Raw genomic sequence first — 15,987 nt, 5'->3', positions numbered from 1 at the left:
GAACAGTCAGAATTCTGAGAAAGGTAGTGACATATCAGGAACAAGAATCGCCAGATGCAGAGCAATTCGCATGATAAATGCAAACTTCTGTGTGGAGTGTAGGTGGGACAAGCAAGAGCGTAGTCTCTTAAAGAGATCCTGTCACCAGAAAAAAATGTTATTAACCTGCAGATATGGGGTTAATCTGCAGGTTAATAGCGTTATTAATCTGCCCGACTACCGCACTTAGACGAACACTGCGGGGAGAAAATTAACTTTATTCTCCTAGCCAGTGTTCCAGTTTCATTCACGGGGATGGCATCCCTGCACTGACTGCCAGCTGGCCCCAATGCAGAGTGAGTGTCAGTTAGGGCCGGGGACACCATTACAGACATCACTCTGTTTTTACTGAACACGTGTAGGTGCCGCCCTCATGACTGAAACCCAAAGGCTGCCGGGGGAGCAAAGTTAATTTTCTCCCTGCCGCATTCAGCTAAGTGCGGGCACCGGCAGGTTAGTAATATTATTTACTTGCAGATTAACCCCATGTCTGCAGGCTAATAGGTTTTTTTCTGGTTACAGTTTCCCCTTAATGATTAGTTTTGGCACTAGTTGTAAGGCTTTGAGCCAACTTGCTTTTTTTGTGGATTTATCCTACTCTTTGAGGTTTCATCTAAATTTCCGAAAGACATGATTCAGATGAAACCCCAGAGGGATCCATTCACTATAATGAGGCAGCAGAGTCACTCTGGGCTTTGTCTGGCCTCTGTTCTGCATTGTCCTTCCTTTCTGACGTGCACAAAATGCTGGCAAACTGCACTTTTATGCACACCGAAAAAGACAGACACCGTCTAATCAAAGGCCATACAGAGTCCACAGTGCCACCATCTGCTTCATTATAGGGAATCTTCCTCCAGGCTTTCCATCTGAATCATGATTGTCAGAGATTTACACGGAAACTCCAATGTAAGTGCTCAGCAAAAGGCGCAGGATTTATGTGGGCAGAGCCTTACTATGATCTTCGGGAGGCAGAATGAAAAAATGAGCAGCAGGCTAAGAATTGGTTTTGTTTATTTTTTACACCTTTCCCCATGTGGTGTAAGTGATTAGACGACTTAATTCTTCTGGTCAGTACGATTACGGCGATATCAGATTGATTTTTTTTTTATGTCTGGCGCTGTCACATACCAAAATACCTCTATCCCCATATTTTGAGAGATATAATTTTTCCATATTTCGTCCAACAATCATGTGAAGTCTTGTTTTTTGTGGGACGAGTTGCCTTTTTCTTGGTACCATTTTCGCTCACATGTCATTTTTTAATCGCTTTCTATTCCAATTTTTGTGGCAAAATGAGCAAAAACCAGCAATTTAGGAATTTATTTTTATGCCGTTATATATGTGATAAAAGTGAAAAGGCAGCTTTATTTTTTGGGTCAGTTCGATTTTTCTCCTGATGGAGCTGTGTGGCAGCTTTTTTGTTAGGGGACAAGATGACGTTTTCAGCAATACCGTCTTTATTTACTGTACATTCGTCTTTTTGATCGTGCTTTATTCCACTTTTTGTTTGGCGGTATGTTTATAAAGCAATTTTTTTGCCTGTTTTTTTATTTATTTTTTTATGATGTTCACTGAAGGGGTTAGCTTGGGTGACAGTTTTATAGGTTGAGTCGTTCCGGATGCGACAATACCAAATATGTATACTTTTTTGTTTATTTTTTTCATACATTTTTTTTTCATAATTATTTATGGGTGGTACACTATACTTTTATTTTTTGTTATTATTTTGCGATTTTTTTGGAATACTTTTGCAATTTTTTAAACTTTTTTTTAGTCCCTTTAAGAGACTATCACTGTTTTTTCACTATATAAAGAAAACCGAGAAACCGGCACAGCTGCTCAGCTCCGGGATGATGAAGCCAACTCACTTCAGGGACACGGGTGCCAAATTCCAATGAAGATAAACAGACAAAAGTCCCAGATGACTGTGTTGAAGAAACAAACAGAAACAAAGAAAAGACGATCTTTCGTGCTACATTGCGCTTCTACAGGACTTGTAGAAGCGCAATGTAGCGCGAAACGATCGATCGTTGTCTTGTACATGTTCCACTTAGATGCCTGCCTGCTGTGTTTTTTAATGACCCCATAATAAAGGACATAAAGGACATTGTTTATGGGATGGTGAGTGCCTATTCGTTTCTTCAACACAGTCATCTGGAACTTTTTTTCACTCTGATCACTTATAAAGCATGCTTTATAAACTGTCAGTGCTGCACTGACATACAAGCTTGTTACACCATACTCTAACAAGCTTGCTAACTCTGGTGACTTGATGTCTTCATGACGACATAAATTCACCATGGCAACGATCGCCCCATTGCGGGGGTGCCGATTAGAGGGCACAGGGAGCCCACATCCTCTGCCTGACTTCTAAATGCTGCAATTGATATTGATTGAGTGCCCATTGTCAGCTGAACACCTGGTAGCGATTGCACATGCACAGCAATCACCAAGATGTTTCCATACATCCAAGGTCGGTAAGTACTTACCCACCTGGACATGTGGATACGTCCAAGGTCGTGAAGGGGTTTATCCTGCCATGTGATGACAGCATGATGATTTGTATTCCTGTTCCAACTCTCCTATTGTGAATATTCAGTTACAATGTTTTTGCGCAAAAAATCTATCAGCATACAATATTATTATATATTTTTAGGTATGTATTAAAATGGGCACATGTGATGTCCCTTGCAGGGACATGGGTCATCTCTCCTTTTCCTGCACACTGGGTACTCTTCTTACAGCCTGCACTGACAGTGCGCTCTCTTGCCAGCTCCTTACTTCTGATAAGAGATGGTGAGGGAGCACACCGTCACTGTGAATATAGCACAGTGACTAGAATCTACTCAACAACCGACACATGCTCAGTAGAGCAGTGGTAGCCCAGCCTCTGAAAAGGATGTCACTTATGAGTGGGTAGCAGTACCTGTAGCATCTGACCCCTGATGACTCGTTTGACACAGGAAGTAGAAAAAATAAAATGAAATAAAATAAAGTAGTTAGATAATTTAGTTAGGGAACGGTAGACACTTTTTAATTAAAGTATATTAGGAGAGAGATTAGATTATGTTATTAAATAGACATTTAGGAATAAAATACATTTAGTTTTGGACCACACCATTAACTTTAGACACCTTTGATTTACAGTGCAGTTGCAGCAAGGAAATCCTAGTTATTTAGATGTACAGTTTTTGCTTTATAAGGGCCTAAAATGAAAAAGGTTAATTCCTTTCCCTTTATCAAGGCTAAAAAAAAATCAATATAAAACGATGTCACATGCCACAACTGTGTGGAATCCCTTGTATAATAAAGTTACCTGATAGTACAATATTCTCCCCAGGTTTGCTAAAAGGATGTAACACGAAAAGATCGATTGCAAACTGTGTTAGTGATGAGCATTTTGAAGATAGAAGCAGAAGTCAGTTTGTCATTCCTATCCTGCCATGATGTAAAATTGATTTTCTACATTTTCCCTCCTCAAAATACATTGTTCTGTTTATTCATGGAGAAATCAATGTTTTGATTTGTGTGTGCAAAAGGCAAGAAAGCTAACTGCTAAGAGCACTATTTCACAGAAAAAATGTAAAACGATAGATGTCCGTGACATAAAGTGTTGCTCATTCACACTTCAAATCCACCGGTGATGTCCTGTGTTCCGGCAGCGATACTGTAAGGATTGAAACCTTCTGCTTCAAGGCACATTCCTTTCATGTTATCAACAAGCCAGTTGCTTGCTGCAACTTTCCTACGGCAGGAATTATATTCTTTTATTGTGCTGCCGAACAGACATTTTTCTTTGCTATTTTTTTTAATCCAGACCTATCACAACAGTTAAAGATATTAAAGCATCTTACAAATATTAAGCCCATCCACACTCCTCCCTAACCCAGTTTGCCTGGAAAAGAATGTTGTTTCTATGCAGAAGAACGCAACAAAAATGACATAGACTGGATCTTCCACCATATTTAAAAATGCAAACTTTATATTGAAAGGATTTTCCACGATTGAACAATCACTTACAAATGTGCTGCATAAAATATAATAATAATGATTTATTATTTTGATTATTATTATATTTCTATGGTGCCTACATAGCTACAGCACTTTACATTTAAGAGGGGACTTGTACAGACAATAAAGATATAACAGAATAATACAGATACCAAGTGGAATGAGGGTCCTGCTCGCAAGCTTACAATCTATGTGGAAATAGGGAAACACTAAAGGTGAATGGTAAAAAGTGCTTGTATTGTATGGTCCAGCCATCAATAAATAGGGTATTTAAATAACACTGCATAAACCAGCCAGTATATGTACAAGTACAGATACAAAATGGAATTAAGTGCATGGAGGGTGTGTGAACAGATGCTATGAGGGATCATATTAGGAATAAAATTTTGCAAGGGCAGAACTGTAATAATTACATAAGTGAGGTGAGGTAATGGGCCAGTCTAAAGAAGTGGGATTTTAGGGCATGCTTAGAACTGTGTGTGTATTGGGAATTAATTGAATTTTCCTGGGTAGTGCATTCCAGAGGAGTAATGCAGCTTGTGAGAAGTCTTGGAGATTGAAGTGGAAGGTTTAGATTATTGAGGATGTTAGTCATAGATCACTGGCAGAAGAGAGGACATGGGTAGGGTGATAGGCAGAGATGAGGGATGATATGTAGGGTGCTGCAGAACTGTGGAGAGCTTTGTGGGTGAGAGTGTTAAGTTTATATTGAACTCTGCAGTGGATAGGCAACCAGCACAATGACTGGCACAGGGTGGAGGTATCGATGTTGTGGTTGGAGAGGAAAATGATCCTGGATGCTGCATTCAGGATGGATTAGAGAGGAGGGGGTTTTGTAAGAGGAAGACCGATTAATAGAGAGCTGCAACAGTTCAGACAAGAATGGATAAGAGCTACAGTAAGAGCTTTTGCAGAGTCAAATGTAAGAAAAGGTTGAATTATAGAGATGTTTTTGAGGTGTAGATGACATGAAGGAGCGAGTGATCGGATGGAGAGGGTGAAGGAAAGATCTGAATCAAATAGAACCCCAAGACAGCGGTCGTGCAATAGGATAGCATTGGTAGAACCACACATGGAAATGGCAATATTAGCTTTGCAAAGGTTAGTAGAGGGAGGAAACCCAAAAACACGTTTTTGACAGATTCAATTTTAGATAAAGTGAGGAGACATAATGTAAGGGAAAATATAAGAAATGCTTACTAGTGCTATTCATTCGCTCTAAACCCTGGGACCCATGGCAATCTGGTGATATAAATAATTGTCATATGAGCACTGCAGCCAATCACTGGATACTGATCAGTTGCAGGCTTTACAATACCGTTAAAAACAGTGTTTTTAACACTTGGCCTTCATGAAGTGAAGGACAGCGGTTTATGATTGGCTGCAGATGTCATATGATATTGCTTATGCCAGGAGACTGGTAGGGACATTGGGCTGTGAGCAGACATCATCCATGAGGCAAGTACATATTTTTTCTTTTTTCCAATTATGCAGCACGATTTATGCATTTATGCAGCAAAGATCCAATTATATAGCCAGTTTTTGTCTGAATGGTCACTGTACTTTTAGAAAACTGAATCTCATTTAATTTTGTGGTGAACAGGAAATCTGCAAATGTCCTTTTTAAACATTTAGGAAGATTTACTAAAATAGTCTAAATTTTCAGACAGAGTAATCTTAAATGGGATCATTTTAAAATGCGCCAAATTTATTACAGCAGCTCTTGCTGTTTCCGCTACTTTGTATAAATTTGCACCTCCTGGTAGATTACTTATTTTGTACCAAAATGTTGCAGCACAATTTTGGCAAAGTTTTACATTACATGTCTTGCCCCATTTCCCAATTAGTCACACACCTTTCATGACCCCCTCATTGACAGAGGTACAAAAAGTGTCTAAAACCTTTAATTAATCTGGTGTAAGACATGTACATTTCCAGGCAGATTTAGCTTAGTAAATCTCCTGCATTATGCTATTGTCACAGTCCAGTTCTTGGATCTGTGTCAGATTCTGGATTCCCTCATTTAAACCTTTTTTTTTCCTTTTCAAGCCTTTGGGGACTTAATATGGGTTTTTGCCCCCAGTGGCCATAGGTGTAATTACATGTCTGTTTTGGTTTCCCTGCTGATGTGACTACTCCTTGGCTGTATAAGGTCACAAGGTGTATCAGCTGGTGTTGGTGATAGCTGATCCTTTCTGGATTCCAACCATGGTGAAGTTAGCAGCTGGCTCTTAGGTGTTGAGCCACTGCTGAAACTTGAATGGTGCTGAACTCTCCCTGCCCGGTGTTTGCAGCAGAGAAAGAGGTGAAGGTGGCAGCTGGCTCTTAGGTGTCGAACCACTGATGAAAGTTAATCTGGTGCTGAACTCTGCTGCCTGGTGACTGCAGCAGAGAAAGATGGTGAAGGTGGCAGCTGGCTCTGAGGTGTCGAGCCACTGCTGAAAGTTAATCCGGTGATGAACCGTGCTGCCTGGTGACTGTAGCAGAGAAAGATAAGTGTTTTGTTGTTCTCCCCTTTTTCCTTGGTGTGTATTAATGTAGCGGTGGGACCAGTGTCCGCACTATCCAGTTCCCTAGTAAGGGATAGGTGCAGGGATAGTGAGGGATTCAGGTATCCTACTCAGCGACAGGTGAAGAGGCTGTATAGGGAACGTTAGGAATGTTCAAGGATAGGGTTGAGCGACTTTGGTCAGATCGAGCTTCATGAAACAAAATTTGTTTTGGATGAAACTGGTCCGACTAGGGCAAAAAAAGTCGGAGTTTTGTCCGAAACCCGACCCCAATGCAAGTCAATGGGGAATAAAAGCTGGCATTGAGCGGATGACATTCATCCACTCAATGCCGACTTTTATTCCCCATTGACTTGCATTGGGGTCGGGTTTCGGCTGAAACTCCAACTTTTTTTGCCCTAGTCGGACCAGTTTCATCTGAAACAAATTTTGTTTCATGAAACTCGTTCCGACCAAAGTCGCTCAACTCTATTCAGGGACACTGCCTCCGGGGAGTGCATTAGGTCTCCACGTCCCTGTTCCCTATTGCAGGGCCCACCGTTGAACCTGTTTCCCCGGAGTTTCCCCTTTTGTCTTGTTGATTCAGTTACCGACCTGCGGGTCGTGTCTCATAGGACAGGTACACGTGACACTTTGTCTAGTTGTTTTAGTTACCGACCTGCGGGTCATGTCACACAGGACAGGTACACATGACAGTTACCTTACTTCAGAAAAAGCATTTTAACATGCTAGCGATTAGGTGTAATCTAAGGGTTCCAGCAGAAGAAAGGTTGCCTGAGATGGATTAACGGAATCTCCTCTCCCCTCGAGATTTCCTGCTTGTCAAACTGCAAACTTAAAGGGAATCTGTCACTAGGATCAACACTCCAAAGCCAACTATTTGGACATGTAGGTCATAGGAAGCTGAATAACATGATACCTTGATATCTCCGATCCGGTGTTCTATTCCAGAGAAAACCACATTTTTCTTATATGTAAATGAGCTGTTCCAGGCTATGGTTGGGGCACTGATCTGTATGAAAATCTGCATCCAGGGATTATTGTAAATGAAAGGGGAGTTACCAGTGTGAGACATGTAACTAACACACAACATTAAAATAAATTTACAGAAGCTCACACAGTCTGCTATATTGTGATACTGCCTGCCTATGAGATGAAAGATGAAACTGAGAGGAATCTACAGATGTATCAGGTATAATCACACACAGCTCTGCAGTGAGATCAGGAGAGCAGAGATTGGCTATTACACCTCACAATGGTGATGGCCACTTTTATTTAAAATAAGGTTTTCAAGGAGGTTAGTGTCCAGCTCATAGCCTGGAACAGCTAATTTACATATAAGAAAAACGTGGATGACTCAAGAATAATACATTGGATTGCAGATATAAAAGTATCATTACAGTTGTGCTCAAAAGTTTACATACCCCAGCAGATTTTTTGCTTTCTTGACCTTTTTTATGAATAATAACGCCAAAACTTTTTTCTCCACTCATGGTTAGTGATTGGGTGAAGCCATTTATTATCAAACTACTGTGTTTTCTTTTTTTAAATCATAATGACACCCCAAAACATCCAAATTACCCTGATCAAAAGTTCACATACCCCATTTCTTAATACCGTGAATTGCCCCCTCTAACATCAATGACAACTTGAAGCCTTTTGGGGCAGTTGTGGATGAGGGTCTTCATTTTCTCAGATGGTAAAGCTGCCCACTCTTCTTGGCAAAAAGCCTCCAGTTCCTGTAAATTCCTGGGCTGTCTAGCATGAACTTGTTTCAGCACCAGAAACAGCTTTATCCTGTATTGCCCCCTCTAACATCAATGACAGCTTGAAGTCTTTTGTGGTAGTTGTGGATGAGGTTCTTTATGTCATGATACCAGTGCAGGTTTTGACCTGCACGTCAGGGGTTAATGTCTTGAGCCCAGTGCAGGCTTTGACCTGCACACCTGGGGTTAATTATTGTGGCCTCTCTTTGGTTCAGGGAGAGCTTCTTATAGCCCTGGGAAACTCCAATCCCTGTCAGTTATACTTTTGCCTTTGGCCGAGTGTGTTGACCCCTGTGTGCCTGTGCCTGTTCATTGTCTTCTAGCTTGCTTATAAGGTTCTGACCTGATTCTGTCCCCCGTTGTGAGTTTGCCTGTTGATTCTGTACTGTTTATCTGTTTCTCTGGTTTCTGACTTCTTGGCTATGTCCCGACTATCCGTTCTGTCTAATCCTGTGGTATTGTCATGCTATCTCGTGCTTTGACCCCAGTCTGATCTGTATATGTCCCTGTCTATGCCCCTTGGTAACTTTGTCCCGTAGTTACCTTTCTAGGAGTTTTCCTGCAGCTCCTAGCTCTCAGGAGTTTAGGCCACACCCCCAGCAGTCATGTGCTTCAGGTCCTGCGGTCTGAAGCACACATCTTCTCTGCTGCTGCCTGCTCCACAGGCATCTTAGAGCACAGTTTGTCTCACTCAGGCCACGTGCACTGGCTCAGTGAGCAAGTGCAGTGCGGTGTTCCTGACACTTTATTTTCTCAGATGTAAAGCTGCCCACTCTTCTTGGCAAAAAGCCTCCAGTTCCTGTAGATTCCTGGGCTGTCTAACATGAAGTTGTTTGGGCATCAGAAACAGCTTTACCTTGCATCAGCAGGCCATGAGGGCAGCTAGACCATGATTTTATACAGATTTTATATGGCACACTTTAAATAAGACCTAACACCATGTCAAAAGTAGCCAGTTTTTGCTCTTATTTATTCCTGCTGTTCCCCTGTATTTTTTCATTTTTAAATCTGTTTTAGGGCTTGTGCAGGCCACCATATAAATTGGACGTGTGCTGTCTAATTTTTGATTGGATAGTACACTATCCTATTTTATTCAATAGGACTGTTTAGATGAACAATTTTTCTTTTGGTCCAACTGTTCATGGGAAAAAATTTGCAGCACAAACTATTCTTTTCCAAGTTTCAGATTATACTCACCCATTCAAGTCTAAGGGTGTGTAAAAAAGAAATATTTGAATCCCACACTGAGTATCCACGTGCCATCTGATTTTTATTGATATATTTCTATTATAAACCTAGGAAACTGTAAGTGATCATGTACATTTTTTTAAGCAGATGTATGAAAATGTATTGCACATGGATATCACAATGGATGTTACACAGACATAAAAAACGGACATATAGATGGCAAATGGATGAAAATCAGTTGAATATTACAGAAAAATCATCTGAATTTTCTGGAATAAACTCAGACGCTTTTTCATATGCTCATCTGCAGGTGGCGTTATGGTTCCAGAGATATGGATTTTTTAATTTGCTCCAAATTGTTATGGCCTTTACCAAGAAAGTATGACAGAAGGTCTGACAGGGGAATTTTGCAAAGAACCCTAAATGCATTCTAGGTAACAATGGTATTAAGTAGAGATGAGTGGACGTGATGCAATTTGAATTTCCCAAATCGCATTTATTTTCCCAGGAAATTCGATTTACAGTATAGTTATTTTTTGCAAACTGAATATTTGCAAAAAAAATAAAAACCCTAATACTCACTGAACTCTTGTCCCGACACTCCCACTGCCAGCCTAAGTTCTAAGTTCTTAGGCTTTATTCTTTCCACAGTTGCGGCCGTTGTCTTTGCTCTAGCATAAAACTTCCGGGCCGCTACCTGGTCTCGAAAGTCATGGCACGTAGTGACCAAACTTCTGTTCTGGAGGGAAGACTCCAGACTTCACAGGTCATGGGGCATCTTAATGTTGTGGTGCACGTTTTATTGTCACGATGTGCTGTGATCTCAAAGGCCTGATGTCTTCATCCCAGGACAGAACTTTTGGTTTTTGGGGATTCATCAGGGGAGAGAAGAAAAAGCTATGTGGGTACTTGCAGTGGCAAGTCAAGCCAAACTAGCTGACTAGTGGTGTCAATATCCCTGTCTTGGGAATCTATGATTTCATCCCCTCATCATGCATGCTGTACTTAAATGCGTTAAATGCGGTCGGTGTTCCATATTCCTGTGGCATCTGACATCATATCTCATTAAAAGGTGTTTGTCCCTTTAATTATGGTGTCAGTACTGTGCTTCGTGCTGCAGCTGGTCCCCCAGTGTCTGCCTCTATGCCCCAACTTCCGGTCATCGCTCCACTGTCATGTGTTCGTGGAACACTTATGGCGTCTTTCCTACTGCCCGTCGGGTTAGATCCACTGGACTACTTCCATTCGTTGAACCGCACAGCATTCACTGTGGAACGCATGCGTATATGGTGACGTCATTTCCGGTCAGCCAGATCAGGATTCTGCTGCTGTACACGTCACATAATTGCCACTCCTACCTAACGATATCCCTACCAATCATTTTACGGAAAGTCTGATGCACGTTTGGAAAGGTGAATATAAGATACCCATAGCTAGAAGTCTTGTAAAAAAATATCTTTATATTTTTAAAGGACATTCCCAATCAGTATACTTGGCCGAGTGCCTACATTACAATGTAGTGTTGGTGCATCCCAATTTTTACCATTCACCATCACTAATCATCACCACGAGAATGAAGTCACAACACTGGATTTCACTGTAAATACAGCCCAGTCTAGTTTCCACAATGTGGTTATATGGTAATAACCCTAAATCTGTTTTTTTAGGCCTAGTCTCCTAGGTTCCCAACCAACACCTCATCACAGACGTATAGATTACAATTGAATTGACAAATGGGAGATGGTGATAGAGGGGAGGGGGAGTAATTAAGGGGCCACAAATTAAATGGTAAAGGAAGAGAGGCTTCAAGGTTACAGCAATTTGTGACATCACAGCACATCATGATCTCCGAGACCAGGTCACAGCAAAAGGCCTATTCTAGTGTCAAGACACCGGAGTGAGACTGCAGAAAGAAGTGGACCTGAAGACCAGACAGCAGGCCATGCGAATGAGATGCAGTGGGGGTGCCAGGATAGGTGAGCAGTGAGGTGACTAAAGGTACTTTCCCACAGAGGGTGGCACCTTGGCTCACTGGTTAGCACTGTAGCCTTGCAGTCCTGGTTTCAAATCCCACCAAGGACAACATCTGCAAGGAGTTTGTATGTTCTCCTCGTGTTTGCGTGGGTTTCCTCCAGGTACTCCGGTTTCCTCCAACACTCCAAAGACATACTGATAGGGAATTTAGATTGTGAGCCCCATCGCGGACAGTGCCAATAACGTCTGTAAAGCGATATGGAATTAATGACACTATATAAATGGGTAAAATAAATAAATTACTTTTGGTGCAATTTTGAAACTGCATATTTTTGCTAAATCAAAATCACAGCATCTTACAGTTCCAGTAAAGTGGAATGTATAGAAGTCTCAAGTCAACTGTGCTTCTTTTTAATGCAGCATAAACCCGCCTGCGGTATGTGTTTCAAATTAGCGGCACGTCAGTTTTTTATGCAGGTACTCTGAGTTTTCTCTGCGTAACTTTCCCATAGACTTGTATTAGGTGCACAAATTCTGCAAGTCAAAGCAATATACCAGGAAATATCCAAAACAAAGCAGCTTTATTTAAAGCATGACACCCCAACAAGAGACAAAAATTGCGATAAAAATTCATGTTAATGAACCGCACACAAAAACTAATAAAATTATTTGAAAACAAAAATGCAACGAAAAAAAGCTCATCATTGGAATGTAGCCTTACGGTGCAGCACGGTGGCTCAGTGGTTAGCACTGCAGCTTTTCAGCGCTGGGGTCCAGGGTTCAAATCCCACCAAGAACAACATCTGCAAGGAGTTTGTATGTTCTCCCTGTGCTTGCATGGGGGTTCTCTGGTTTTCTCCCACATTCCAAAGACATACTGATAAGGGGTTTAGATTGTGAGCTCCATTGGGGACAGCGATGCTAATGTGTGCAAAAACTTTAAAGTGCTGCAGAATTTGTTAGCCCTATTATTACAGTTTCTATAACCTTTTGCCGGCCCTCTGCAGTTCAGCAAAATGGTGACTGCAGTAAGCAAAATATGTTTCTTTTATAAAATTCAAGCAAAATTTAATATCACTCAAATAAAGTTGTCAGTCTTTAGTATTAAGAAAAGAATGATGACATTTTTAGTATCCCTACTATTTTTTACCAGTTATTTACACATTATATTAATAAATACATCAAACTAGAAGTTTTCAGCTTGTAAACACTGTCAGGCTAGATAGGGTTAACTCAGCCTCATAGAAAATGATTCATACATTGAATAGCAGAAATCTGACTGATATGGAGCACACATATTTGCTTTTATTTTATTTCTGCATTCTCCAGTAGAATCACTTTGCTCTTCCTCCGTGCTTTACTATAATGTTTCCAGCTATTGACAAACCCTTCAGAGAAGACGCTGCCACTACAGCTCCAGTACTGTTCTCTCACATATCGGGGAAGTTTAATACACTGTGCACATACCAAACATTTGCATACTGACTGCATTCAGAGTTTCAGGCCTCATAGCTACAATACTAGTAGATCAGAGATGATAGCTTTAAGCATGCAAATTGATTCCTATGGAATTCCAAAGCATTATTTTTATTCTGCACCCAAAAGTAGCAGGTGACTGTGTAGGAACATTTCAATGACAACTATACAGTATTTTTTATTTATCAGAAACCCTAGGTTACATTTTTGCACACATAATGCTAGCCAAAAAACTATCAGTCAAATAGCAACCGGAAGTAAATTTAGAGGGAAACAATAACTACACTTAAAGTGAAACCTGTCAGCAGGGTATTACTCAGTCAACTACAGACACTGTAGTTGACTGCCATTTTACTGCAGCCAATCTTTTTCTTTAGCAAAATGACGTCATTGGCACTTGTGTAGTAGCCTGATCTCACCTGCAGAGCTATGTGTGATTTTAAGTAGCAGTTCTTCAGCTTTCATCTCACAGGCAGCTAGTGTGGGAGGAGGGGAATACAGCAAAACCTTGTCTCATTAGAATCTCATCTGCAGCTACAGTTGTATTCTCCTAGCTCTGTTAGCTCAAACTGCAAAGCTGTGATTGATTATAACTAGCACAGTACAGCAGAGTAGAATTTTATCTCATTAAAAAACATTTGTAGCTACAGCTTTCTTCTCACAGTGCTGTAATGTCTCTTCACCCACACTGGCTACCTGTGAGATGTAAGCTGAAGCACGAGAGGGCAAATGTTCAGGCAGCAAATGTATTAGCAATGAGACAAAGGTCAGCTCAGCTTCCTTCCCCTTCCCACACACTGACAGCTTGTGGAATGGAAGCTGGAGATTATTAGTTGCAGTCAGGCACAGATCTGCAGAAGAGCAGGAAGTACCATGAGAAGACAACTGCAGAAATGTTTGCAATGGAACAAAGCTCAACTCTGCTGTACTTTGTTGTTTGTAATCACACACAGCTCTCCAGTCAGATCAGGAGAGCAGTTATTACATATCACACTGGTAAAGTCATTTTTTACAATATGCTCTGGCGGCAGATTCTCATGGAGACCAGCATGTCATCAGGGCACACTATGTTATATTATCTTCCTTTGAGATGTTGAATTTCCTTGATGGCACACTATCTAATAAGACTAAGAACAAGCACGTGCTTACATGCTTTACTCATGGCATTTATAGTGGGTGAAATAACTATTGAACACATCACAAATTTTCTAAGTAAATATATTTATTAAGTTGCTACTGACAAAAATTCTCACTGGATGCTGGTAACAACTCATCCAATCCACACAGGCAAATAATTCAAACCAAAGAAGTCCACAAATTGTTATGTGTAATAAATGAGAAATAATACGGAAAAAGTATTCAACACATGAAAAAGGAGAGGAGCAAAAAAAGCCATGGAAAGTCATGACACCAGCTGAAATCTATCAGTAATTATTAGTAATTAGTAGTGTTGAGCGATACCATCCGATATTGAGAAATATCGGATCGGATTGGATCGGCCGATATCCAAAAAGTATTGGGTATCGCCGATTCCGATCCCGGAAGTCCCATTCAAGTCAATGGGACAGAAATATCGGAATTAAAAAAACCCCTTTCTTTACTTGCACATCCAGTTCGGGAGGGGGGAAGAGTGTGGGTGGTGCGTGCGCGGACACTGTGCGTGTCTGTGTGTGCGGGCAGGGTCTGTATGGGCCTAATGTGTCTAATGGCTAATGTGTCAATCACTGTCATTGTAGCAGGCATCGCCCGATGGGACTTGTAGTCCCATCGGACGATGCCTGCGCACACACAAGACCCCCAGCAGTCCCGCACAGACCCCCCGGCAGCCGGCATAAGCCCCCGGCAGGCCCGTACAGACCCCCGGCAGCCGGCACAAGCCCCCGGCAGGCCCGTACAGACCCTCGGCAGCCGGCACAGGCCCCCGGCAGGCCCGTACAGACCCCTGGCAGCCGGCACAAGCCCCCGGCAGGCCCGTACAGACCCCCAGCAGCCGGCACAAGACCCCGGCAGGCCCGTACAGACCCCCGGCAGCTGGCACAAGCCCCCGGCAGGCCCGTACAGACCCCCGGCAGCCAGCACAAGCCCCCGGCAGGCCCGTACAGACCACCGGCAGCCGGCACAAGCCCCCGGCAGGCCCGTACAGACCCCCGGCAGCCGGCACAGGCCCCCAGCAGGCCCATACAGACCCCCGGGTGTCGGCACAGACTGCGCATCATGATGCGCACAGACGGCGCATCATGATGACATCATTTCAGCAGCCAATCACAGCCACAACAGTGGCTCATTGCATTATGGGGACTTCCGATTCCGGTATCCGATATTGAAAAAATATCGGTACTCGGTATCGGAATTCCGATACAGCGAATATCGGCCGATACCCGATATTTGCAGTATCGGAATGGTCAACACTAGTAATTAAAAAATAAGCCATTAGCTAGTCCCAGAACCCAAAAAATGGAAACGCTGTGGGTCTCGAAAAATGGTGACAAATGCAAAAACATACTTGGTGCTGGGTCAGGTGAGCAGTGAAATGAGTACTGTTCTTTTTTTTAACCTTTTGCCTAGCCCTCTCTGGTTCAACCGCAGCTGGCTGCCATTTTGCTGAATTTGAGGAGCTAAATACAAAAGATTCATACTCTGGAGAACATGAAGTTTTGTAAAATTCAACGATAATTCAATCCCACGAGGACTCATCTCTAGTTAATGCTAATAATATTGCTAACATACAAGTATAGTGTTGTAACTGTGTTTCCTATATCAGGTTCAAAGTATTATATACATTGAAATAATGTGTACAGATAAACAGTGTATTAAATTATACAAATCAGCACTTTAATAATAAGATATTGTAATTCCCTGATATCCTTATTATATTTGATATATCATACATTTAATTAATGAAGGTTTCAGGTCAATTATTTTTCAGTTTTTAAGAATAAGAGAAAAAGAATATATATAAGAATTTTAATTCACTTTCCTTCCCCAGCTCTTTTTGTTTTCAAGTTTACAAATTTTCACAGGCA

At 41.6% G+C, this 15,987-nt stretch overlaps 2 protein-coding genes and 1 long non-coding RNA gene across 4 annotated transcripts in view; 2 read left to right on the top strand and 1 right to left on the bottom strand.

Annotated features, from left to right (window-relative positions):
* CDH23 (cadherin related 23) overlaps positions 1–15,987 on the bottom strand; it is a 1,761,581-nt gene that overhangs the window by 384,952 nt on the left and 1,360,642 nt on the right. The window lies entirely within an intron of this gene.
* Positions 1–15,987, top strand: part of LOC141088721 (uncharacterized) — a 400,341-nt gene that overhangs the window by 8,186 nt on the left and 376,168 nt on the right. The window lies entirely within an intron of this gene.
* CUNH10orf105 (chromosome unknown C10orf105 homolog) overlaps positions 2,212–15,987 on the top strand; it is a 31,418-nt gene continuing 17,642 nt past the window's right edge. The window contains exon 1 of the mRNA XM_073574905.1: positions 2,212–2,516. Coding sequence (XP_073431006.1) covers positions 2,414–2,516 — 103 coding nt within the window. The 5' untranslated portion in view covers positions 2,212–2,413. The remainder of the gene's footprint in view (positions 2,517–15,987) is intronic.

Source organism: Dendrobates tinctorius, unplaced genomic scaffold (genome assembly GCF_039654945.1).
Source record: "Dendrobates tinctorius isolate UK_male_01 unplaced genomic scaffold, ASM3965494v1 ptg000040l, whole genome shotgun sequence".
In the NCBI taxonomy this organism is placed as follows: Eukaryota; Metazoa; Chordata; class Amphibia; order Anura; family Dendrobatidae; genus Dendrobates; species Dendrobates tinctorius.
Note: the sequence above shows the minus strand (reverse complement) of the source record. Positions and strands in the feature narration are given on the sequence as shown.